A 26399-nucleotide genomic window follows, 5' to 3' on the forward strand; every position below is an offset into this window, starting at 1 on the left:
ACTCCTGAGTGCTAGAGAACGCCCTGCACGTCTGCACTGTCTTGTGCTGGGGACTCTCCATGGGGGCTCACAGCCCCACTCTGCTCCCTTTGCAGGGCACGTCTCACTCCCAGCACAGCTTGCTCCCATACCACATGCCCCCTACCGCTCCAGTATAGGGAGCATGACTGGAGCACACTGAGCTCCAGCTGTCTCTGCTGGAGACCTCTGCCAGCCCCCTGGCTGCTACTACTGTTTACCATTAATGTTGCCCAAGGCAATAGGCATTCAATTGTGAGTTGTCCATGGCCAGATGTGCATGCCCTCCTGCTTACAGGCCTGGTCCCTGGGAGACTGGTGATTCAAGAGAACCACTCTGCAAAACTCTGTTGGTTCAATTGTTCGCCTGAGACAGCTTCCTCTCAGCCAGATGGCTGGGGTTATCCAGCTGCACCAACACCATTGAGCCAGTGACTTCAGGCACCACCCTGGTTTTGGAGCTGAGAACCTACTAATGGAGTAGTTGTGAGTAGGTTTATTAATCTCCTTGAGGCTGGCAAACTTTTGTCATTACCGAATCCATGGTCTCCCCAACAGACACGAGTGCAAAGATGGATTTCACATGGTATATCTTTAGCCTGGAGGTGAGAGCAGGTCTTCTGCAGGCCAGTTTTCGCCTCCTGTAGCACATGAACCTTCCCTAGCCAACCATCGAGGTACGGCAAGACGTGAATTGCCGGGATGTTTGGGTGAGTGACCATGATGGTCACTGGGTATGTACTCAAGGGGGGCAAAAGAAAAGCTGACCAGTAAAATGCTGTACTTGTAATGATCCTGCCTTGGGCAGAAATGAAGGCGCTGCCTGTGAGCTGGCCTGACAGACGTGGATATAATGTGTCGGTCCCATGGGGTTGGAGATGCTGCAGCTGAGTCTAAGGACACTGCTCTGAACTTGCATCTGGGGACTAGGCTGGGGAGCCCTGTGACATGTAAGCTTTCCCACGGCAGAGAAGCACTGTCCCATGGGAGCCTTATGAGGCAGAATCCACTTGGGCATTCGGCCAACAGGAGATCCATCTGCCTGAAGTTCACCAGCTGGGCCAGCAAGGATGGGCAGCCATGGCTTCCATCATGCTGATGGAAGGATGTGTGCAGAAGCAGATTGCTATTTTGTGGGGCCTTGGGCCAGAGCAAGTGGGGGTCCCCTCCCCATCCCTTCCGCCTGCAGTACTCCCCCCCTCACCACTCACACCCAGGTGCTTCTACTGGGGAAATGGGGTTGGGCAAAGGGGCTTGCCCCCCCACCCCTAGGCCTGGCTCTCCTGCCAGGGAAATGGGGTCAGACACGGAGGCTTGCCCTGCTTCGCCAACTGTCTGGAGCTCCTGACAGGGAATGGGGTCAGGGCGCAGGGGCTTGTCCCAGTCCCTGGCAGGAGCGCTAGGCAGGTGGAGTGGGAGAAGCCCCTGAGGCCAACCCTGCTCCCCAGCAGGAGTCCCGGCTGGAGCAGGGGTAGGGCGCCAGAGCGACCATTTTTCCGGGGCACCCCTGGGCACGGGCCGCATTCGCACAGTTGCTTATCTTCCACTGGACATGCACCAGCCTCACCAAACAAATGTAGTCAGCCTAGCACCTTTCTAGGGTATATCTAGGTTCCCGGACTGATAAGAGGTTCATCTGTTGGAAGAGTAACATCAGTTATTTAGAGATTTACCAATCTGCAATAGAAAAGCACCTGTCCACTGCTCTGAGCAAATCCCTTAATAAATGACCCACCAATAACACCAAAACCACATAACCCAACACCAACATAACCAAAAACACCAGGCGTCTCCCCACATCACTCCTGGCAGGCCATACCCACCCCCTCTGGCCTGCAGAAAGGATGGGGTGGGGCGAGTGGGAGCACCAGCTCAGCACAAGCATATATCCTCGATTCCAGCTTCGATCCATCACAGAGCTTGAAAATACATTTCTGGCGTGGCCTTGCAGGTTGCCAAAGTGTGGATTAGTGAGGTTCTGCTGAATGCAACAACATCCCACTGCTGGGACTCATTAGACTGTTTGCCTTCTCCTTGTGGAGCAAGCGATGCAGAATATACTGTTCTCAAACATCAAATTAAACCATTTTGAAAATGGCAAAATGTTACCTATTAACAAAATGACACTATCATTAGGGAATTAGAAAGACAGGTGGGTGAGTAAGATCTTTTATAGGACCAACTTCCGTTGGTGAAAGAGACAAGTTTTTAAGCTACACAGAGCTCTGGGAAAGGTACACAGAGTCTCACAGCTACATACGAGGCAGAACAGATTGTTTAGCATAAGCCGTTAACACATATTGTAAGAGACCATTCAAGGTGAAGTGGCCAGTTAACACCCCTCCAATTATAGAACAAAAAAAAGGAGGTTAGTGGGTTACAGACTGTTGAAACAAGCCATAAATCCAGTCTCTTTATTAAGACAATGATTTTTAGGGTCTAGCAGAGTTATGAAATTAACTGCTCAGGCTCGTCTTTTGAAGGTGTTGTGCAGGTTTCATTTGAGGACAAGGACTGACAGGTCAGATATCGCTTTGTGAGAAGTCCACCCCCACAGGTGATGTGAGGTTTGTGTCTTTTATCATTTTCCTGTGCGAGTTCCTTCAAGAAGAAAGTGATTTGTTTCACCCACATAGTTGTCGTTGGGGCGTTTAGTGCACTGGGTGAGGTACATCACCTTGGCTCTCTACTATCATTAAGAAAAGGAATAGAAAGTAAATATTTCAGTAAAAAAACTCCAAACCGGATGACATACAACTAGTACTGAGGTGTCATAAAGATAGAATATAATAGTTGAAATATTCTATTTCTCTTTTTTAAATTGGTGAGAGCAGCTGCTACTTACTACTGTTTGTCTTACTCTTGAGATCATATTTTCATTTCCTGTTTGTGTATATATGAATATATTTGACACTTTGAAACAAAATAAGATAAGCACTTAGAGTACTAATTCGTGAAGCAGCTGTTTTCAGTATCCTTGTGTTATCCTGGAATCATTTTGCTAGGAGATTGAAAATACTTGCTCGTCTATGTCATGTCATGCACTACTACCACCTGTCATATCATTAAATAATAAAAATAATATAAAAATGGAAACAAAATTTCAAAATTCCAAAATGAAAAATTTCAAAGCAATAACTTTTGGCATTTTGATTTCTGGGGAAATTTGAAAATATTTGTCTGCATTCCAATTTGGGAATGAAAACAAATTTCAAAATGTCAAAATATCCTACAAAACAGAAATTTGGAGTTTTGACCATTTCTTCTTCTAAGGCTTGCCATTTAAACTCACAAATGGTTACAGTCAAATGATTACAGTTCAGTTGAGTCAGATATTACCTGCAGCATCATCCATCTAGATATTGAGAGGCCAATGCCACAAATCAACATTTAAAAGAAAAGAAAAGAAAAGAAAAAACGTATCACAACTCAGAGCATCTAATCCAGCATGATATTCTAGGTGATAGAATTCCCAATCAGAGACTGGCCTGATACATTAGGTCCTCTTATTTACTGCTCTAACAAAGTTCCCATGTTCAATAATCCCTCCCCACTACTGATACAGAAATTCTCAACATTTTACAAGCTTATTGAAGAAAAATACCTTAGATCTCTGACAAACAGATGGATCAGTATGGATCAGTAATTGGTTAAAGATAGGAGACAAAGGGTAGGAATAAATGGTCAGTTTTCACAGTGGAGAGGGGTATATAGCAGGGTTCCCCAAGGCTCTGTACGGGGACCAGCGCTGTTCAACAATATATTCATAAAAAATCTAGAATAAGGGGTAAACAGTGAGATGGCAAAGTCTGTAGATGATACAAAACTACTTAAGATAGTTAAGTCCAATGCAGACTGCGAAAAGTCAAAAAGGGATCTCACAAAACTGGGTGACTGGCCAACAAAATGGGAGAGAAATCAAAGTTGATAAATGCAAAGCAATGTACTTTGGAAAACATAATCCCAAACTATATGCACAAAATGATGGGGTCTAAATTAGCTGTTACCACTCAAGAGAGAGATCTTGGAGTCCTGTGGATAGTTCTCTGAAAACGTCTGCTCAGTTGTGCAGCGGCAAACAAAAAAGCGAACAGAATGTTGGGAATCATGAGGAAGGGATAGATAATAAAACAGAAAATATCAAAAAGCCATTATATAAATCCATGGTACGTCTACACCTTGAAACACTGTGTGCAGTTTTGGTTGCCTCATCTCAAAAAAAAAATTAGATTTTGAAAAAGTAGAGAGAAGGGCAACAAAAATGATTAGGAGTGTGGAACAGGTTCCATGTGAGGAGAGATTAAGAAGACAGGGACTGTTTAGCTTGGAAAAGAGATGACTAAGGAGGGATATGATAGAGGTCTATAAAATCATGACTGGTGTGGAGAAAGTTGAATAAGAAAGTGTTATTTACCCCATTCACATAACACAAGAACGAGGGGTCACTCAGTGAAATTAATAGGCAGCAGGCCAAAAGTATAATTGGGTTCCAAAAAGAACTAGATAAATTCATGGAGGATAGGTCCATCAATGGCTATTAGCCAGGATGGGCAAGGACACAACCCCATGCTTTGGGTGTCCCTAAACCTCTGACTGCCAGATGCTGGGACTGGATGACATGGAGTGGATCACTCAATAATTGCCCTGTTCTGTTCATTCCTTCTGAAGAATCTGGCACCACCCACTGTTGGAAGACAGGATACTGGACTAGTTGGACTAATGATCTGACCCAGTATGGCCATTCTTATGTACTCCTTGTAATGATTCTAAACAGGCAGGTCCAGGGCCAAATGGGGCTAGAAATCATTAAGAATTGCTCAGTGATGGGAATCTCGGTAGATGTTGGGCCACTGCTTCCCTGCCCTTCCTCCCACAAACACCTATTCCCCCTGGAGCTAAGGAGCAGCACAGACTCATGCTCTGGTGCTCTGGCTACTCATGGCTGCATTGGCGTTCCACCAGCCAACTGGCCATGTGATGCTGCTAATTCCCAAATAGGCCTTTCCGTCCCCAATTCATCCCGTGCCAGAAGCTATTACCGAGCTCTTCCAGAGATCCCCAATCTGAAGTTTATAAAACAATCTCTTCTGCAACTAGCACTGACAAAACCAACACCCTCCTCCCGTCCTTCCCCCACAGCGATTTCAAAACATGATTAACATCTATGTTGTCTGGATCCCCTGGCTCAAAACTGGCTTCCTTGAATCTTCTCAATTAGTTAAAACAATTCCCTCCACTCACCACAGCCCATTCATGGCAAGAACCTTTTGAGGACTGTAAAGGAGAAGGCACTATTGGGCTCATAATGGAAAACAAACCTAGAACATAACGTTAAGAACAGCCATACTGGGTCAGACCAAAGGTCCATCTAGCCCAGTGTCCTGTCTTCTGACAGTGGCCAATGCCAGGTGCTTCAGAGGGAATGAACAGAACAGGTAATTATCGAGTGATCTATCCCCGGTCACCACTCCCAGCTTCTGGCAAACATCATCCCTGCCCATCCTGGCTAATAGCCATTGATGGTCCTCAGCTTTACCTCTGCAGGGGCTCTCATCCACTTCTCCAATCAATGCCTTTATGAAAGCTAGCAGAGGTGAGACTTTCTGCAAAAGGAAGAAACATAAAGGCTATTGCAGGTGACTGCCACATCGTGGCTGGGCTTACTAACTCTGCACTTGCTTTATTATTTACAGCACTTCGAGATTACTGGCAATCATAACATTGCCTCATCTATTGTCCCAAAGGCAGATGTTCCTTCTAAATGTGGCACTCCAAGCAGAGTGAAATGGCTCCCTGTTTGTTTTGTTTTATGTCAAGCAACCCCCGAACCCCATGGGCTCAGCCCTGGGCAGACCTGGGGCCAGTGACTTGAAGCGACAGCCCCAGCCTGTGTTCTTACAAACCATACCGAGTTGTTAGTCTGATACATACAGACTATAGTTCCTAAGAGTTATCCCCGGGTGCACACAGCATGGGAGGGGCTCTCTCTTACATAGCTAGCACTAATCTCAATCAAGAAATTGTGCTTGGGGGAACCTTTTGCCCTGCAGCTAGGGGCAGCTGCATTGGAGGTAGACTAGCTGGCAGTTTGAACAGAGGAGCTCTGCCATGGTTTGGAGAGTCAGTGCTACATCTGCGGAAGTTCTGCTGCAGGGTCTTCAAACCGTGATTGGAAATGTGCTCTCATATTATAAAATGCAGTAAGTTAGAGAAGACTGTCAGTAGACAGGGTTCACTGAATGACCCAGTGCCTGGAACAATCCTTATTTACAGAGCATTTTCCAAGCGCTCTGCAAACAGTGAATAATTAACCCTTACAACCAGGGCTGGCTCCAGGCACCAGCCCAGCAAGCAGCTGCTTGGGGCGGCCAATGGAGAGGGGCGGCATGTCCGGCAATTCAGCGGCAGGTTCCTCGGTCCCTCTCAGAGCGAAGGACCAGCCGCTGAATTGCTGCCGAAGACCGAAGCGGCAGCGGTAGAGCTGATTGTGATCGTGTCTTTTTATTTTTTTTACTGCTTGGGGCGGCAAAACTCCTGGAGCCGGCCCTGCTTACAACCCCCTTGCGAGATAGACCTAGGGGACGGATATTGTTCCTTTTACACACTGATAGACTGACCCATTCAAGAATCTTGCTCAAAGGCAAACAGCAAGCCAGTGGCTGGGTTGAACTAGAACTTGGGGGCTCCCAGCCTCACACTCAGTCAATGAGACAATAGCTGCTTCTATGACACAACACTAGCAAAGACCCTATTAGACCCCAATAGTTTCAAAGCTTTTCCAAGCCTCAGTTCCTGTCTGCCTATGACCTGGTCAAATTAAGAAAAGCCACCAACTCTGCAGGTGCAAAGTGAACCCATCTGGGCCCCACTGGTGGTGTGGGATGAGTGATGAACAAAGGCAGGCTCCATGTTTACTCTGGCATAGAGTCACACTAACTATGTGACTATGAAAATGGCAAGACTTATTGCTGCTGGGGGAGCGATGGGACAAGCAGGGCAGTCAGGGACATCATTAGCCTAACCAGCTAATCTTGGAGCTTTTAAAATTTCTTGTATTCCCGGAAACTGGGCCAAATAATCCCAGTTCCCCTGAGTGCCTTCTGAATTTATTACTGATGTTTGTCAAAGGCCTCTGGAGGCCATCCAGGCATGTACGCAAATGATCCAGACTTAACACGCTCATGCCAGCGAATGGTGTCAGGAAGGCAATGCTCACCCCAGCCAGCGGTGGTGCTGTCCGAGACTCAGCCCCTCCCCATGTACTGGAGAAGGCTTTCCCCATGTTTCACAGGGAAAGTTCAAGGCCAACGCCCAGACAGAAGCAGCGGCCGAATCAATTTCCACTCCAGTTCAGTAGCGGCAATGGTCCCAGCTGGGCCTCGGGGAGCAGAAAAACAGGAAAGGCAGAGCGCCCTGAGCTCTCCTGGCTCCAGCTGTCATTTTGTTCATGCTGTCTATGCACCAATCAACAGCAATGATCTCTCTGCAGGGTTCGCTTCCCCTCAGCTTGGCCAAAACCAGTCAGTTGTTCCTTGAAGCTCAGCAGCAGATCCAAGCCCCGAATCCACAGGGGGGCTGTGAGCAGAGAGAGGCAGTGGCTGAAATGTAGTCCCATCATGCTGCCTTGCCCTGGCAGCTGCTCCCCCACACACATTCCACATCATTTTCTTTAACAAATCTGGTCACTCAGGAACACCAGCACACAATCCTCCTCCACAGCAGGCGGTCAGACAGGTAGCCTGGGGGACAGAGGCCAGTAACAGATGCTTTCGCGGAAGGTCCCTGAAACTGCACAGACTCATAGAACCACAGGGTGAGAAGGGACCACAAGGTCAGTTAGTCTAACCCCCTGCCAAAACGCAGGATTTGTTTGTCTAAACCCGTGGTGGGCAACCTGTGACCCGCGGGCCCCATGTGGCCCATCAGGGTAATCTGAATTGCGGGCCAATGAGGACATTTTGCTGATGTTGATCATCTGCAGGCATGGCCCCCCGCAGCTCCCAGTGGCCGCAGTTGTTGCCGTTTCCCAGCCAATGGGTGCTGTGGGAAGCGACGGTCTGCAAGGACGTGCTGGCCACTGCTTCCTGCAGCTCCCATTGGTGGGAACAGTGAACCACGGCCACTGGGAGTTGCGGGGGGGCCAGGCCTGAGGACTGTCAATGTCAGCAAATGCCTCGTGGCCCGCAATCAGATTACCCTGATGCGCCGCATGGGCCTGATGGGCTGCAGGTTGCCCACCACTGGTCCTAAACCATCCAAGACAGATGGCTGTTCAGCCTCCTTTTGAAAACCTCCAGTGAAGGAGCTTCCATGACTTCCCATAGGTAGTTTATTCCATTGTCCTACTGTTCTTACAGTTAGGAAGTTTTTCCTGAGATTTAATCTAAAGCTGCTGTGCTGTAGTTTGACCTCATTGCCTCTTGTCCTACCCTCTGTGGCAAGAGAGAACAACTTTTCTCCATCTTTCTTATGGCAGCCTTTCATGTATTGAAGACCACTATCATGTCCCCCCTCACTCTCCTCTTTTTCAGCTAAACATACCCAGTTCCTTCAGCCTTTGCTCCTATGGCTTGCTTTCCATCCCTTTGATCATCTTTGTCACCCGCCTTTGGTCCTTTCTGGTTTTCTCAGCATCCTTTTATACAGCAGTCACCAAAACTGGACACAGTACTCCAGCTGAGGCCTAACCAGGGCTGAGTAGAGTGGTACTATCACATCCCATGGCTTGCATGCTAAACCTCTTTAAATGCAACCTAACACTGCATTTGCTTTTTTTGCAACAGCATCGCATTGATGACTCATGTTGAGGTTGTGATCCACCACAACTCCCAGATCTGTCTCAGCCATACTGCTGCCAAGCCCAGTATCCCCCCATTCTGTATTTTGTGCATTTGGTTTTTCTTGCCTAAGTGCAGCACCTTACATTTGTCCTTGTAGAATTTCATTTGTTGTTTAGAGCTCAATTCTTCAATTTATCAAGATCAATTTGAATGTTAGCTCTATCCTCCATAGTGTCTGCAACTTTGTGTCATTTGCAAATTTGATCAGTATGCTCCCTATTCCTACATCTAGGTTATTAATGAAGATGTTAAATAACACCAGACCTGGAACCAGATCCCTTTGTAACCCTACTTGAGAACCTCCTTCCAATCTGACATCATTCCATGAATATCAGGGGGTAGCCGTGTTAGTCTGTATCCACAAAAACAATAAGGAGTACGGTGGCACCTTAAAGACTAACAGATTTATTTGGGCATAAGCTTTCGTGGGTAAAAAAATCTCACTTCTTCAGATGCAGGGAGTGAAAGTAACAGGTACATTCCATTAATAGTTACTCTTTGCCTATTATTTATTATTGTTTTACAGTAGCACTAAGATCAGGGTCCCATTGTGATAGGTGCTGTACATACACATAGCAAGAAACATTTTATCAATCCTACGAAGTCCTAGATTTCAAAGTTATCAAGTGCAGTGAGTTCCAGGGGGTAATAATGTGTTGGGTAAGGAAAGCATTTTTGATCAGTTTTGTATTTGCCACCTTTCAATCTCATTGAATGTTCCCTTGTTCTTGTGTTATGAGTAAGGCTACATTTTAGTCATGGGTATTTTTTAGTAAAAGTCATAGACAGGTCATGGGCAGTAAACAAAAATTCACGGCCCGAGACCTATCCATGGCCTGGTCTACACTACGAGTTTATCTTGAATTTAGCAGCGTTTAAATTGAATTAACTCTGCACCCATCCACACAATGAAGCCCTTTACTTCATATAAAGGGCTCTTAAAATCGATTTCTGTGCTCTCCCGATGAGGGTGTAGTGCTGAAATCAACACTGCCATTTTGAATTAGGGTTAGTGTGGCCGCAATTCGACAGTATTGGCTTCGGGATCTATCTGATAGTGCACCATTGTGGACCACTCTGGACAGCAATCTGAATTCGGGTGCACTGGCAGGTAGACAGGAAAAGCCCTGCGAACTTTTGAATTTTATTTCCTGTTTGCCCAGCGTGGAGCGCTGACCAGCACAGGTGACCATGCAGTCCCAGAATCAAAAAAGAGCTCCAGCATGGACCGTACGGGAGATACTGATCTGATCTCTATATGGGGAGATGAATCTGTTATATCAGAACTCTGTTCCAATAGACAAAATGCCAAAACATTTGAAAAAATCTCCAAGGCCATGATGGACAGAGGCAACAACAGGGACACAACACAGTGCTGCCTGAAACTTAAGGAGCTGAGACAAGCGTACCAGAAAGCCAAAGAATCAATGGACGCTCACGGAGGGAGGGGCGACTGATGACTGTAGCTATCCCACAGTTCCCAGACTCTCCAAAAACCATTTGAATTCTGGACTGAGCTCTCAAAGCCTGAAGGGTCAAAAACATTGTCGTGGATGGTTCAGGTATATGTCGTCAGCCCCCACCCCTGTGAAAGCAAAGGGAAAAAAATCGTTTCTCGCCTTTTTTCAATGTCACCGTATGTCTCTGGATGCTGCTGGCTGACGCTGTGCTGCAGCGCCTTCACAGCCGCATCCTCGTGCCTTGCTTGCTTGCGGATGGCAGACGGTACAGTAGGAATGGTATCCGTCATCATCGTCCCGTGGGTGCTCCTGGGCTGGCCTCGGTGAGGTTGGCTGGGGGTGCCTGGGCAAAAATGAGAATGACTCCAGGTCATTCTCTTCTTTAAGTTTTGTCTAATGGAGATTCAGTCCTGCCTGGAATATCATGGCAGCTGGAGGCTTCTGCCTCAGGCTGCTCTCCCAGTCAGCAGCACTGCGCGGTCGCGCCTACCCCAGCCTACTCCTTGCTACCAGGGCTCACAGTCAGATACTTAGACCTCTACATTTTGCATCAAATAAAAAAATAAGCTGCCGTTTAGAATTGTCCCCCCAACATACATATCCTGGGACATTTTGTATTTTACCAGTGTCAACCAAAGGCCCACACAAATGGAGATTCAGTCCTGCCTGTGCCTCTAATCCTAGTGCTTATCACAGATTCCCATTTTCAGCTATAGGCTGAGCAAGTGCAGAATGGTGGTTCGCTCTACGTTGCTGTAAGCCCACCACCCTCCCCCCCCCTTTGATCTCTGCTTGCAGAGGCAATAAAGTCAGTGTTGTTTCTTATTCATGCATTCTTTATTACTTCATCACACAATGGGGGGATAACTGCCACGGTAGCCCAGGAGGGTGGCGGAGGAGGGAAGCAATGGGTGGGGTTGTTGCAGGGCACCCCCAAGAATGGCATGCAGCTCATCATTTCAGCGGGATGTCTGGGGCTCTGACCTGGAGTGACCGTTTGCTTCTCTGGTTCTTTAGTAGGCTTGCCTGATATTCTAGGCAGGACTGACTCTGCATTAGACAAAACATAAAGAAGAGAATGATCTGGAGAGTCATTCCCATTTTTGGCCAGGCAGCCCCGACCAACCTCAATGAGGCCGGCTAGGAGCACTCGTGACAGGAGCAGACAGTACAGTATGACTGGTAACCGTCTTTGTCAACTTGCAAAGCAGCAGACGGTACAGTAGAGCTGGTAACCTTCTTTGCTAACTTGCAAAGGCAAGGGGATGCTGCTGTGTAGCACTTCAGTACTGCGTCTGTCAGCAGCATCCAGTAGACATACGGTGACAGTGAAAAAAGGCTGAATGGGCTCCATGGTTGCCATGCTATGGCGTCTGCCCGGGCAATCCAAGGAAAAGGGCATGAAATGATTGTCTGCTGTTGCTTTCACGGAGGAAGGATTGACTGACGACATTTACCCATAACCACCCGTGACAAATTTTTGGCCCCATCAGGCATTGGGATCTCAACCCAGAATTCCAATGGGAGGGGGAGACTGTGGGGTAGCTATGGGATAGCTACCCACAGTGCAACACTCCGGAAGTCGATGCTAGTCTCGGTACATGGACGCACACCGCCGAATTAATGTGCTAGTTGGCCGTGTGCACTCAACTTTATACAATCTGTTTCCAAAAATCGACTTCTGTAAAATTGGAATAATCCCGTAGTGTAGACATACCCCATGACTTGTACATATACCCCAACTAAACCTTGGGCAGGGTCTGCGGGTGCTCTGCGGGGCGGTGTGTGGTGCTGAGGGGGCTGGATGGTGGTGGCCTGGGACCCTGCTGGTGCTGGGAGGGGCAGGCGGTAATGGTGCACGTCCCAGGACCCCTGTGGTGCTGGGGGGGTGGGTGGGGAGGGTTGGCAGGGCTGGCAGGCTCCCTACCTGGTTCTGTGTGTCCCTAGCAGGAGGGAAGGCTGGGGGGCTCCCCATGCTGCCATGAGCTCTGGCTCCACAGCTCCATTGGCCAGGAACCCACAGCCAATGGGAGCGTGGGGGCGGTGCCTGGGAGCACCGGCAGTGCAAGGAGCTCCCCTGGTCCCTCAACTGGGAGCTGCAGGGAATGTCGGCCGCTTCTGGGAAGGAAGGCTCCCCCCTCCCCCCTGTGGTAAGCACCTCCAGCAACCCAAACCCCTCCCCCATCTGAGCCCCCTCCCACACCCAAACTGCCCCAGCAGTGGCTGTGTGGCTGGCCCAAGGGCTGCCTGATCTGTTCAGTCAGTCCCAGAGTCAGCCACTGCAGAAGTCACGGAACCCCGTGACAGACATGCAGCCTTAGTTATAAGACAGGAGGAATAGGAGCACTTGTCTCTCTCCTTCCTATTGGGTGTGTGAAGATAACACATAGAGACCATAGGGTGCTCCGATCACACGCTGACTCCGTTATGGCTCCAAGTCATAAGTACAGACATGCACTAGGGCTATGCTACCAGAACACGGCATTGAGTGCAGTGCTGAGGGGGCTCCAAGAGGCAGCTCAGTCTGATCACTCAGAACAATGGCTGACTCACTGGATAACACCGGATGGTCAGATCACATTGGGACAAGAGTTACAGAAGCAGTTCTCGCATCATTGCTTCTCGGAACAGCTAGTTCTAGACACAGGTTATTTAACGCTGAAACTCTGGCTGACGCCTGAACTACTTTCTGGGCTTTTTCTCTCTGATCTCAACCTGCCCCTTCTCCAGCTGCAATTTCTGCCCTACACTTTATTGACTTCAGAGACAGCTGTATCTCACTGACACTGGACAGAAGTTTTGTCTGCCTCTGCGTACCTTGGCACCCAGCAGCTCTCCCCCAGCTTCCTACTTAAAATAATCCACAAGCCTTGCTAGTTTTCTGTCCATGCCCTTTGGAGTTACTTGCGTACAGTGGAATCCACCCCTCCTGTAGCAGCTCTCTCTTCCTGCAAAACTCCCCATTGGTTAGTTAATTTACCCCCCCACCCCTTCCTACCATCTTCTCCTTTGCACATTGGGGCTCTGAAATTCCTCTGTCTCCCTAGCCCTGTGGAAGCTCTTCACAGAGCCCCTACCACAGAAAGCCCTAAATGTCACTCAGGAACAATCCCCGGCATCCTTATGGTTAAAGATTTTGCTCTGAGATATTGAACGGCAATCTGCAGAGCTATCTCCACTGGATGATGGCTAGCAGAACTAGTAGCTAAGCATATGACTCAATTCATATCTAGTGAATGCACACAATCTGTGTTATAATAATCCCAAATTCGTAGGAGACTGGAGGCTAGACTAAAACTTGAGGAGGCTGAAAGACACAAGGGGTTTTGTTTGTCATTGTATTGACTCCCCTCAAGCAGCCAGAGGGCTTTTCTACTAAATCTGTGTTTGCTTATTCCCATCCTTTGCCTCTGAGGCAGGATGGCACGTTTGCCTCCTCTTTGTTGGGTTCCCTTTACTTGACTTTGTCACTAGTGCGACTCTCACACCACAAAGGGTTTATCTCCGTGCCCAAGTCCGGATGACGGATGGAATTAAAATGGGGGAGGGACCAGAGTATAATTCTCTTGAAGCCCTTGGTCTTGTCCTCCTATGGAGGACAAGCTTTGCAAAGCAAGTGTTTAGTTTGGGCCCTCGGAACATAGCCACAACAGGTGCGGGGAGCTGTGCACGTCAGTGAGACTACACTGAGCCCGATTCCTCACTGCCCTGCACCTCTGCAGCCATCTCCCCTGGGCACAGCTGGCGAAGGTGGAAATCGCCACACCAGGCCCCAGGGCACAGGGGAGTCAGGCCCCCGTTATCTGACTAGGAGGTTTAAGCAATGGGTAGCGCCCCTCCAGTTATGCCGCTCTCATGGCTGTCTAAGTCATACTGCGCGGGCAGCCTATCAGGGCCCCAGAAAGGGGAGCCAAAGTACAGCAAAATGCAGCCTGCTTTCCCAGGCCACTGTCAAGGGAATAGCAGATGCAGAGCTTTCTTCAAGCACCTTCAAAGTCCCTCCCAAGTCCCCCACAGCGGTGTCAACCCCAAGTGTGCAAAAAGTCTGAGTCAGGGCCCAGAAATTATGAGATTGGCTTAGAAATCATGCGAGTTTAATCACAGTAAATGTTGTTTCTCTGTCTTCTGGTCTCTGAGCTGCTAGGTACAACCTCAGCTCATGCCCACAAAAGGTTCTCTCTTCAACCAGGAGGGCTAGAAAAGGCAGGCTGAGATACTCACACAACACCAGACTCTAGGAGTTGGGGCTGCAGAAACCACCAGCTATCGTGAAACGTGCAGATGCCCGAGCTGGCCATGCTGCAGTAGGGGCCTAGAGGGAGTGTAACAGGACAAGCTCCGCATTTCATTCCTGCTTTCCCCCTCGAAGTAGCAATGACTACTCCAGCAACAGCAGTCACAGCTACCACCTCCACCCCCTAGCGAGACTCCAACAGCAGGAAGAGGAATTCTGGCCTCACAGGGCACTGCCAAGAACGCCCCAGCCTTGCCATCTGGGGTCAGACTTTTGAAGAGCCAGGCAGCACCTCACATTCTCCCTCTTGCCCCCCTCCATGCTGTACAGGACTCAGCCCCATGGCAGGCTGCACCTCCCCCTTGAGCACTCCCCTCCCCACAAGAACCATGCACCTGTGCCTCAACTGATCATGTTAAAATCATCTCCCTCTGCTCTGGAGAGCAGCTGCCCACAGCCCAGAGTCAGGGCTCCAGAACGCCCGCAGGCCCCCTGGCTCGCTGGCACAGCCCGAGCTCTCACACAACTCATGGTAACCCAGCCGCACGACCGCTCTGGGGGCCCCACCACGGCCAGTCCTGTGCCCCCGACCTGCACCCCGCCGCGCAACACAGACAACAGGAGGAAAGACGCCATGAAGCCTCAGCCAGTGCCTTAGGGTTGCCAACATTCTAATTGCACAAACCGAGCCCCGGAGCCCCCCCGCTTCTCCTGAGGCCACCATTCCAGCCCCTCCCCTCCCCGAGGCCCTGCCTCCCACTCATATATTCTCCTCCCTCGGTGGCTTGCTCTCCCCCACCCTCACTCACGTTCACTGGGCTGGGGCAGGGAGTTGGGGTGCGGGAAGGGGTGAGAGCTCTAACTGGGGGTGCGGGCTCTGGGGTGGGGCCAGAAATGAGGGGTCCAGGGTGCAGGAGAAGGCTCAAGGTTGGGGTGCAGGAGGGGGTGAGGGATCTGGCTGGGGGTTTGGGCTCTGGGGTAGGGCTGGGGTGAGGGGGTTTGGGGGTGCAGAAGGGGGCTCCAGGCTGGGGCAGGGGAGTTCAGGGTGTGGGACGGGCTTGGGGTTGGGGCACAGGCTTACCTCTGGCAGCTCCTGGTCAGTGGCACAGCGAGGCTAAGGCAGGCTCCTTGCCTGAATTGGCTCTGCGATGTACCCCGGAAGCGGCCAGCCGGTCTGGCTCCTAGGCGGAGGTGAGGCAGGCAGCTCTGCATGCTGCTCTCGCCCACAGGCACCACACCCGCAGCTCCCATTGGCTGTGGTTCCCTGTGGCCCCCTCAACTAGGACCAGACTGCTGGCCGCTTCTGGGGCGCAGCGCAGAGCCAGGGACAGGTAGGGAGCCTGCCTTAGCTTCTGCAGCACCGACAAGTGGACTTTTAATGCCTGGTCAGCAGTGCTGTCCAGAGCTGCCAGGGTCCCTTTTTCGATCTGGGTGTTCTGGTAAAAAACTGGACATCTGGTCACCCTACGGTGCCTGGGAAGATCATCGATCGCTCCCCCCTACTCCCATGCAGTGCAATCAGCAAACGCCTCCTCAGACAGAGTCCAGGACACACACACAGGCCCTGAGTCTCACGCTGACCTAACTGAGATTTGTGTCCCATAATCCCACACCATCCACGGGTTGTCGCTAACCAATTCCCGCACCTGCTCTGCTCCACAGCACCCAAGCTGGCTGGCACTGCAGGTTGAGGTTCCCTCACAGCTGGTCCTGTCCCATCCACACCCAGGGCATTCTATTCACCACCCACCTACACCCAGGGGAAGGGGGGGATAACCCACCTGCTCCCTTTGTACACACAGGGAGAAATGGTCCTGAGTGGAGAAGGGCAGGAGTATTAACGTCATTGTACACATGGGGCCACGTCAGGATAGTCAAAGGAAACATCTTTTGATCATTCTCCAGGGCTTTCCAATGCCCAAAGGGTTGGCAAATGGACAAAGATTTTGGGTGCCACGGAGAGAAGGGAAGGAGGTGGGATGAGGGCAGTGTGGATTTACCTCTGTTCGGGGCCAGTTAAATGCTCATGAAAGAACACTCTCAGTCATAAACCTTCTCTCACTCTCCTGTTTAAGCCATGACCAAAGTGCCTACAGAGATACACGTACGGTTCAGTCATCCTGCTCTGTGCTTTATCGAGCCCTACCGCCTCCCATCCCCAAGCCTCTCCATGCACTGGGAGTGACGGCGTTCGCAGCTCACCTTGGATGCAGAATTTGAGTTCCTTGGCATCAATGACCACCGTCGAGTGCAACTTTTCGGGCACTTTCTTGCTGATCCGGTTATAGCTGCGCTGTCTCTTGGTCTCGCCCCAGAGATTGGAGCCACCATACATGCTGGGGATGTTGAGGACGGCGATGCCCTCTAGTGAGGTACTGCTCAGGTCCAGCAGCGTTCCGTCACACTGCAAAGAGACAGGCATGGTCAGGCATTAGACACTGACTGACAGCCCAGGTTACAGACACAGCCCAGGCCCCGCTTGGGCGGGGCCTGTGGCCCACAACAGAGACACAAACAAGGGGACAGATGCAGAGCTCTCAGGAAGCTGGGCTTGCAGAGGCATGTCCAGTTCCCAGAACTCCAGAGGAAGGCCTAGGCTAGGAGAACTGGCGGGGTCCCGCGCGCCAGGAACACCACCGGGAAAATGGTCCAGACATCCTGATCTACCGTACGGCAGCTACAGGCACCGAGAGGAAGTGTACAGCGGAGAGCCCAAAATCAGCGACCACACAGCATTCATCAAAGCACAGAGTCATTATGAGGCAAGCTGAAAAATCACATCAGTCCCTTGAAATAGCACTGCTGCCTTTGGAGGACATGCTAGTCAGACACAAGTGGCTGGGCTTGCTGCAGGCGTTTGGGTTGAAACACAATGGCCTGTGGCATACAGGAGATCAGACCAGATGATCTCTTCTGGCCTTACACTCCATGACTGTGAGATGGGGAGGCATGTCTCTTCGGGGGTGGGGGAGAGAAGAGGAGCCATTTTCATCTGAATGGCTAGTGATTTCCATTACCTGGCTCTGGCCGGGCGGTGAGACCCAGCAGTGGGGAGGGCAGAGGACAGTGAACAGAACAGTGTATTTATGGCATGTGATGTTTGGCCCTGATTCAGCAAGGGACAGGTATCTGAGCATGTGCTTAGCTTTAAGCACATGAGAAAACCTATAGACAGCAACAGGGTTACTCGTGTGGTTCGAGTTAGGCACATGCCTCAGTGCTTTGCTAAACTGGAGCCAGAGGACAGAGCTGCTGATCTCTGGCCTGCACACACAGACAGCCCAGCTGGGATACAAAAAGTTCAGGCTGCCACTTGGGGAGCAGGCAGCACATGGAGCATCTGCACTGGGTTACCAGCCCCACCCCACGGAAACAGCCTGGGAATCCTGCCCTCAGAGAGGCCAGTGGCGACTTGTGCTGCGCATTGGTCTTTCCACCGGGTGTACTCTGCATGCAGGCAGCAGTCAGACCAGGCCACATGCAGTCCCTTCACAAACAATGTCTGGTTTTCTTCCCAGCCCTGGGGCTGATAGGCAGGTAGTGCATTTTTTCAGTCTTTGAATGTATTCCATGCGCTGTTCAGAACTGCTAGATGCATATGGAATGGCAGGAAATACAGTTCATCCATTAAACTGAAACTGGCACAATATCCGCTACAGGACCTGCCTTGCAAACAATGAGTCCCTGCTCAGTCACCAGGGCCGGCTCCAGGCACCAGCTTAGCAAGCAGGTGCTTGGGGCGGCCCAGGGGAAGGGGCGGCACGTTGGGCTCTTTGGCGGCAATTCGGCGGCGGGTCCCGCGGGTCCCGCTCGGAGGGAAGGCTCTGCTGCCAAAGAAGAAAATGGTGCGGTCGAGCTGCCACCGATCACGGATCGTGGCTTTCTTTTTTCCCGCCGCTTGGGTGGCAAAAACCCTGGAGCCAGCCTGTCAGTCACCCCCTTATGGAAAACCTGGGAAAAAACACCCAGACTTTGCATTGTGCCTCGAAGACCAACAGAGTCAGGTTGTCGTGGATTAAGTCAAGGGAAGGGAATTCAGAGTGGAGGGCCCTTCCCTGAGAATGCCCTGCCACTGACTCCTCCTCATGCATACCTACCATCCGGAGTTCCAGCGGGGGAGCACCTTTGATCTCAGCATCACGGTCTGACCCCATATGAAAGGTGATCTCTATTACACACAAACCCCAAGCCCTAAACAGCTTAACGCTAGAGCCAGTCAAAACAATTCCTTGCAATATGTAATTTCAGTGAAAAGGGCTTTTTGTCAAACAACTTTTTTCACAGAGTAATTTCCATTTCATGGAAACTTGTCAATGAGGCCAGGAAACATTTTGCCCCAAACTGAAAAATGTAACTGAAAACAGAAATTCTGACCCCCCCCCAAGTTTTCTGTTGTGGATTTTTGAAATCCCCCAAAACATTTGCAGGACATTTTGATGAAAACAAAAATATCAATTTTTTAAAAATTTCTTATGAAAAATCATTAGCATTTTTCAAACAGCTTTACTTAGAACCAACTTGGGGGCGGGGGTCAGGTGTCAGCACTGAGCATCACCTCGCCCCTCCCAGATGTCAGGAGAAGCAGAGGTTATATAAGCACCTGATCCGGCAGAATCTTACATGCTCTGTTGTTGTAGTTGTGTGGGTCTCAGTATCAGAGAGACAAGGTGGGCGAGGTCATATCTTTTATTGGACCAACTTCTGTTGGTCTGTTGTTCTTCAGCACCTGAAGAAGAGCTCTGTATAAGCTTGAACGCTTGTCTTTCTCACCAGCAGAAGCTGGTCCAATAAAAGATAGTATCTCATCCACCTTGTCTCTCATGTTGTTGTGCGGGGCATTTCTGTTCTGAATATTGTATGTAGGGTGCGGGGAGTGGAGGGGGTCAAATATAACTCTCTGATAGAATTCAAGAACCCCTGTCCTAGCAATGCTCTCTCATTTTTTGGTTCTTTCTTTTGGTTACAAGATGTTTTATATTATACATTTTAAATAAAAATTTAAAAAACCCAGAGAAGTCTGATTAGATATTTTTTCTCATAATTTCAAGTGGAACTGATGTCACTAACCAGACAGTTTCTCAAATCACTGCTCACAGTTCACCCTGTTCTATCTACAGCAGCTTAGAAAACATCCACTGCTCAGCTACCTTTCCCTGTGGCCTCTTCTCTTATTATTTGAACTTACTTTAGAGAATCAAATATTTTGGCTTGTCAAAGCCTTATTCCTTTGATGCCTGGATACTGTTTCTTCTAAATGCGATTTGGAAAATTGGGTTGACTTTGGCAGAAAATAATATTACAGATGTGAAAGAAAAAATTGTCAATTTTGGAGTCTCTTTAGGAAAGCAATAAAGCATTCATTACTTGGAGTCCTTACTGAGGCGTCTCAGTGTTGCATAGACAAATCGCAACATTTGAAAATTACACTAAAAGGTATTTGTGGCTTTCCAAAGGACTAGAGGGAGGGACAAATAAATAGAGTTTTTAATTGTATAAAGGACTTTAATTCCTCTGCAGCATTCAAGCAGGTAGAGTATTTTATAAACAAAACAATACTTGGACTGTGGTGTCCATGAAGCGGGCCCTATATACTATTACCCTGACATCATCTTCTGATTGGGAAAGCTGATGACTTATAGGTGGAAAAATTAGGTGTGGTTTCCTCAAGGTAGAACGGTAAATATCTTCCTTGATGTTGCTAAAACTACCATGCATGTAGGGGGCAAAAATCTTTGCTTGCATTCAAAATGTATTTCCTAGGCTTTAAAGCATCTGTTCTTTTGCCTGCTAAGTTACAGCTGAGCAAGGATCAGAAATGTTATTTTTTTTCTTGGATTTTGGTGACGCTAGGGAATTTCTGTCCTCTGTGTTTTCCAAAGAAGACATGTGTTGGGTAACGAAGAACTCTCTAATTCTCTGTGGCTAGAATTTTGATTCTTTTTCTTGCTGAGTGAGGACCTCAACCTTATTTTTCATGGAATCATAGAAATGTAGGGCTGGAAGAGACCTCAAGAGGTCATCTAGTCCAGTTATGGCAGGACCAAGTAAACCTAGACCATCCCTGGCAAGTATTTGTCTAATCTGTTCTTAAATACCTCCAATGATGGGGATTCCACAACCACCCCTATAGAATCATAGAAATGCAGGGCCGGAAGGGAATTTTAAAATAATTCACGCTAAAGTTAGGACATTTTAAATATTCATGCTAAAAAATTAGGAAATTTTAAATATTACCGCATGATTATGTGTGTGAATCTGCCTGCAAATGAATATACCAGTATGCACACACACATACACACTTATCTTTGTATATGCAATACTTTTTTATCCCCTACAATGCTTGGAAGTCTTCTCTTTTTTTAGCTCACCCTGGACTGTGAAAAGCCAGAAATGTTTTTTTTAATTTATTTTAAGCTAAACTCAGAATTTTGGGGCTTTGTTTCAGTTACTCATTCTTCAATATATTTTTGAAAATAATAAGTAAAATATCCTCTAACATCTCAAAGTGTGTGTACAGTGCCTAACGCAGTGGGGTAGTGATCCATGACTTGATGCTGCTCATCTCAATGGCATTTCTCTGTTGGTCTTTAACATGATAACTTCTGAATGCTGCGTCTGGTTAATTCCAGACTTCTAGGGTCCGTAAAACTTCCAAGCTGCAGGTCACCAGGCAATGCTACGCTGGTAGAAAAAGGAAGTGCCAAAGACATGCTGATGCAATAGGATATGGCTTGTTTAGGGGCAGGGGGAACAGTAAGGGCCCAGTCCCAGTTGATGTAACTCAATGTAGCTCCACTGAAGTCACACAGATCATTTCCATTGGAGCGAATGGAGCTGGGCAGCTGGCCCTTCCTGTTCCAGTCTTTCAGAGAAGTGGGAGTTGGAGTGCAGGAGATGGAGAAGAGAATAGGAGCCTGAGAGGACATGGGGGGACCTCTGACATACAGACATGTGGGGAGAGAACACTGGGATGCTCCTATGTACTGAGACTGGAATGAGCATGTCCACATTGAGTGGTGTGAACATATGCTGGGAGCGGAGATGGCTAAGAGGAAGGCTATGAAACACTAAAGCACACACACGTACCCAGAGTGTCTAGCCAGTCTTTCAAGTGTGGGTCTTTAATGTTGGGCACATGAGTCTGTAATTAGTTACCTAAACCGGTTGCAGGGCACCTAACTGCTAATTCACGTACACACTCATTTAGGTATGCTGAGTATTAGGGCCAGATTTACAAAGGCAGCTGGCACTAAAGATGCAGGTAGACACCTTGGGGGATGAGCTCTCCCAGGATACGCACATTTTTACAGGTATTCCTGTGTCCACGCCGAGGGTGGGGTGTATTGCTTGGATAATTCTGACATAGTTAAAGCAGTACAACTCTCTAGTGTAGACACGGTCATAGGCCCCTGGGTTGACAGTTATCTCATAGTAGATCTATAGCGAGGAACAGGGGTACTCTGGAGATTACAGGCTCGATACAGCAGCCATTGAACAGATTAAACAAATGAAGGAATGGACCCAGGAGTGCAGCGAGGTCGGATGGCTGGAAAAGGGCACCAGATAACCCATTTTTAGTCTTTAGGCTAAACATTACTGGCCCAAACAGGGAAGGGATGGAGGTGGTGACCCAGTCCAAAAGGAATGTGATCTGCCAAATCCTATACACGCCAGTGCCTTTATGGGGTTAGGAAAACAGGCATATTAGAAAGGACCCCCATCCTCTGCTGGGATCAGCAGAACTTGGGCGGGTTTGTGCTGACTTAGACCCATGTGCAGACGCCACATACACACACAACACACTGAAGAACATCCAACGAGCAGGGAATGTGTTCCCCCCCACCCTTTTTAACCCTCATCTGTTTGTGTGCCAGCCTGGTACAATGGGCTCTTTGAGAAGGGGCAGCTGGCAGGGAGGCTGGCCGTAGAAATGTGCAGCTGGGGGAAAACCAAATTCATTTCCAGGAGCTGTCCCATAATGGATGCCAATTTCCAAACAAAACTACCATTCTCTGCCCTCATGGCAGTTGCCTCAGAGCTGGAGGGAGGCCGGACTGGGAATTTCAACTTAAAATGCTGCTAGGTTAACACTTTGCTGCCTGGGGACGGTGATTGACATAACACACCCATGCTTGCGATGGAGTGCTTGAAACACCTGCACTTGCTCCTGATCAACTGCGCCGATCTCAAATCACAGGATGCATCGTTGTGCACCCTGGCTTCTGCACAACATTCAGAGACATGCAACAGAAGTCTGGGATTTTAACAACCCCTTCCCCTCCCCAATCTTTCCCCTCATCCCATGGCAGCACCACCACCTGTTTGGGGCAGTGTGTATCTTACTGTATCACCTGCATCACACGCTCCCTCACCTTCAAACACAAATCCTAGGTGTGGCTCAGAGATCAACAACTTCACTCTGTTTAAAGCAAGCCTGTAATTTTGCCAGGCTGGCTGATGGAACAGTTCAGGGAGGCCGGCCACTCACAGAGTCAGAGATCAGTACTAGGGACCACGGTTTCACCTCAGTCTTCAAGTCAGAAATGTGATATCTTGGCAAGTCAGCTCCCCTCCAGTGCCTACACTAATCTAACCATCACTAATGATGCTGCCTTGCACACCTTTCCTTTACTAATTACTCTGGACTACTTTGGTCTACTTCAGGTTGCTGAGTTTAGCCTGCAGATGCCAAGTGATGGCCTGTGATACATAGGAGGTCACTAGACACTCTGGTGACCCTTCTGGCCTTAAACACTATGACTCTATACTCCCCTGCTCAATGTTCCTAATATCTCATCTAAACATCCTTCTTTAATGACAAACTATTGCTCATCTTTCTGTCCTACCATCTTGTGTGGCTGGATAAATTGCCTTCCTTCACTGAGGTTTTTACACTGAGGAGTTACAGTCTGCATGCCTATGTTGTCATTAGTATTTATTGTTTGTATTGCAGTAACAGCTAGGAACCCCACCCCAGGATCAGGATCCCATTGCGTGGGGCTATGTACAGACATGGCTGGACCCAGGGAACTCGGTCTGCATGCCAGCCAGCAGGCAACGGGGGGGCACACCAGACCAGTGGGTGAGGCTAGAATAGGAGGATGAGTTGCCATAAAGTGAGCACAACGTCCCAGAAAAGCTGGTCACATGCCTTGCCGATGCCAGTTGAGAGGGATTTGTAAAGACACATTGTGGCAGGTATGTTTTTAAAATGGGATTTAAAAGAGTACAAGGTGGCAGCTTTATGAATTTCTTTGGGGACATTTCCCTGGGAATGGGTGGTGATGGGGGAGAGCGCATGGAGATTGTCGGGGGAGAAGTGGACAGGCAGGCTGGTACCGCTGGGGCCAACAGCTCGACAGGTGAGCAGATCGGATGGAGAGGAGGACTAAATGGAGAAGGGTTTTAAAGGCCAAGATGTGGAGCTTGTGTTTGCTGTGGTGGAGGAGAGGGGCCTGTGGAGGGACATGGAGGTGGGGTGAAGTGACCCTAGCTGCTGTGTTTTGGTGGTTCTTTGACAGCAATGTCTTCCTCTCCAGGTTTGGAAATCTTTCCATACTCCCTTTCGGTCTCCAGTTACGCTGTATCTTTCCTATTCCAAAAACACCTGGCTGGCGTGAACTCGGCCCGGTCTGGCTGCCCAGGACAACACAGGGAGGCACCATTACTTCCCTTGCTAACCTAGAATTCTCTTTCACAGGAGAGTGGGAACCCAGCCGTGAGACCCAGGCCCACAGCTGTCTCCCCTCACTTTGTCCACAAAGTGAACCGTCCCTACCCTTCAGACACTTCACCCCAGCCCGCCTCCATCAGCTGCAGTCACGGTCCCCTTCCCCCACCCCCCAACTCCTCACCCCCAAAGCCATAGCTGAGGGGCTGAAAGGGGAGGGGCCTGCTGCCCATCTTTGGCACCTAACTGGTCCTTCTTTGCTTGACTGACATCAGAGGACGGGACCCATCCCCTTGTCCATGCTGGAGAGTGAAGCCTCAGGAAAGCATATCTTGCGTTACAATGGATCTAAGTTGTGTGGCAGGCCCCCGGGTCCCACTGCTCAACAAAAGCGAGGCTCTAATTGGCCATGATAGCACCAGTGCTGCACAGAAGGTGACACACATGCTTTCGGAGAGCTCCTCCACTTCTGCTATGCTGTCACATACGCACCAGCTGGCCTCGGAATTCCACCTGGTCCACGCCCACAGCAGTGACATGAGGGCAGGTGCCTGAGGGGGTCTGGGTGGTTTGTCAGGTAACAGAGAGGGGGGATTTCCACCACCTCTCTCCCACCCAATGTCTCTCCCCAAGACCCATCCTCAGGGCTGATTGGTTCCTTTTTTGCCCTCCGCCACCCATATCCAACGGTCCCCATGATCCCACCTCCACTAGCTCACTACAGGTAGTTCTGTCTGACTCAGCGGGCGCTCCTGGGACTGGCATTCTGCTCTCTTTGCCTGGGCAGAGCTGGGGAAAGAATTTCCTCATGAAAGATGGAGGAAAATTCCACCGCTGGAGGTAAAATCCACATGCATTTCTTCATCTGTGGATGGGCTGAATGCATGGAACTGTCTTTGACTAACATCAGCCCTTCCATCATACGCCCTCTGCTATCTATAGCATCTTTCTTTCTGGTTCCACCTCCCACACTTGTCTGCAGTGCAGGATTTCATATGCAATACTATTCATCCTCTTTTAGTTCCCTCTCAGCCTTTCCTATACGGATTGTAATTAAGGGATGAGATACACTCTGGGAGATTACGGTCTCTTGGGATTTTCTTTGCTGGACATGAATTAAATTGCAAGCAGCATGGCCTGCATGCTCAGATCCAAGTCAGCCTTTGTGGCAACCGACCTGTTTTTTCTAGCCCTCATGAATAAGTAATAAAAGGTTCATTTATTCAGAGATAAGGAAAGCAGGAAGTTTACAAAAAAACACACCACAAAACCCCCAGTGCGAACTGTAAAATGACAGAGCTCTTAGCAACCACTGACAAGTGGTTCCCCCCTCCTCCTTTCTCTAATTAAAGGCTGTTTCCATGTCGCCAAAAGGCGGCTGTGTGCGGACACAGCGTTTACAGAGAGAGACTGTTCCAGGCCCACTCTCCAGTACAGCTGCAAGGCACAAACAGGAGTATTCTGTTCTCCCGCAGCTGGCTGCAGTTAGGGCAAGCACCCTGCTCCCAGCTCTCTGGTATGTGTTTAAGGAGAATTCACCTCGCAAATATACAAACTTGACCAAAATATTTTCCTGAGCTGTCTTGTCCATTTTCTTTTCCCGGGCTGCTAATCAGATCTGGTCGTCAGCAGAAGCCTGCTCCTTTCAACAAGCTTCCTCCCTCTCCCCAGCATATCCCGTGACATCATGCCCCAGCGGGATCATGTCATCGCTCCTGAATCAAGCTGTCACTGAGCGAATCAAGCAGGAGTACAGAGCTGCTTTCAGTGGAGAACACTGCTATTTACATACCAACTACTTGACTGTTTCAGGGAAATATGCTAAAACATTTGCAAGCTGCAGTTACATCAGCATATTTCAGGTCAGGAGTTGGGCTTTCTTGGCCTAACACTCTAACGATCACTATTTATTATTTTCACTGGCATGACGCTCAAGAGGCCATAGTCAGAATTCGAGCCCCATTCTGCTGGGTGCTATACAACCGCAAAGGAAGAAATGCTGCCTGCCCCAAAGAGTTTACAGTCTATTTGTTGAATGTAACAATGGTGCATTGCTAGAGATCATTGCTCTGAAATGATACTTTAGGGAAACAAAAATGGAGGTGGGTCTGTATGGTCAGATACCTGCACTGATGGGTAACATTTTCAAAATCATTTACAGGACTTAGGAGCCTACG

The 26399-nt window shown here is 49.1% G+C and overlaps 1 protein-coding gene across 5 annotated transcripts in view; it reads right to left on the reverse strand.

The window, feature by feature from the left end:
- Positions 1–26399, reverse strand: part of DGKG (diacylglycerol kinase gamma) — a 139596-nt gene that overhangs the window by 12334 nt on the left and 100863 nt on the right. For all 5 annotated transcript variants that reach the window (XM_030575609.1, XM_030575611.1, XM_030575610.1 and 2 more), the window contains one exon: positions 16755–16956. In XM_030575609.1, coding sequence (XP_030431469.1) covers positions 16755–16956 — 202 coding nt within the window. The remainder of the gene's footprint in view (positions 1–16754; positions 16957–26399) is intronic.

The sequence above is a fragment of the Gopherus evgoodei genome, chromosome 9 (genome assembly GCF_007399415.2).
Source record: "Gopherus evgoodei ecotype Sinaloan lineage chromosome 9, rGopEvg1_v1.p, whole genome shotgun sequence".
Taxonomy (NCBI): domain Eukaryota; kingdom Metazoa; phylum Chordata; order Testudines; family Testudinidae; genus Gopherus; species Gopherus evgoodei.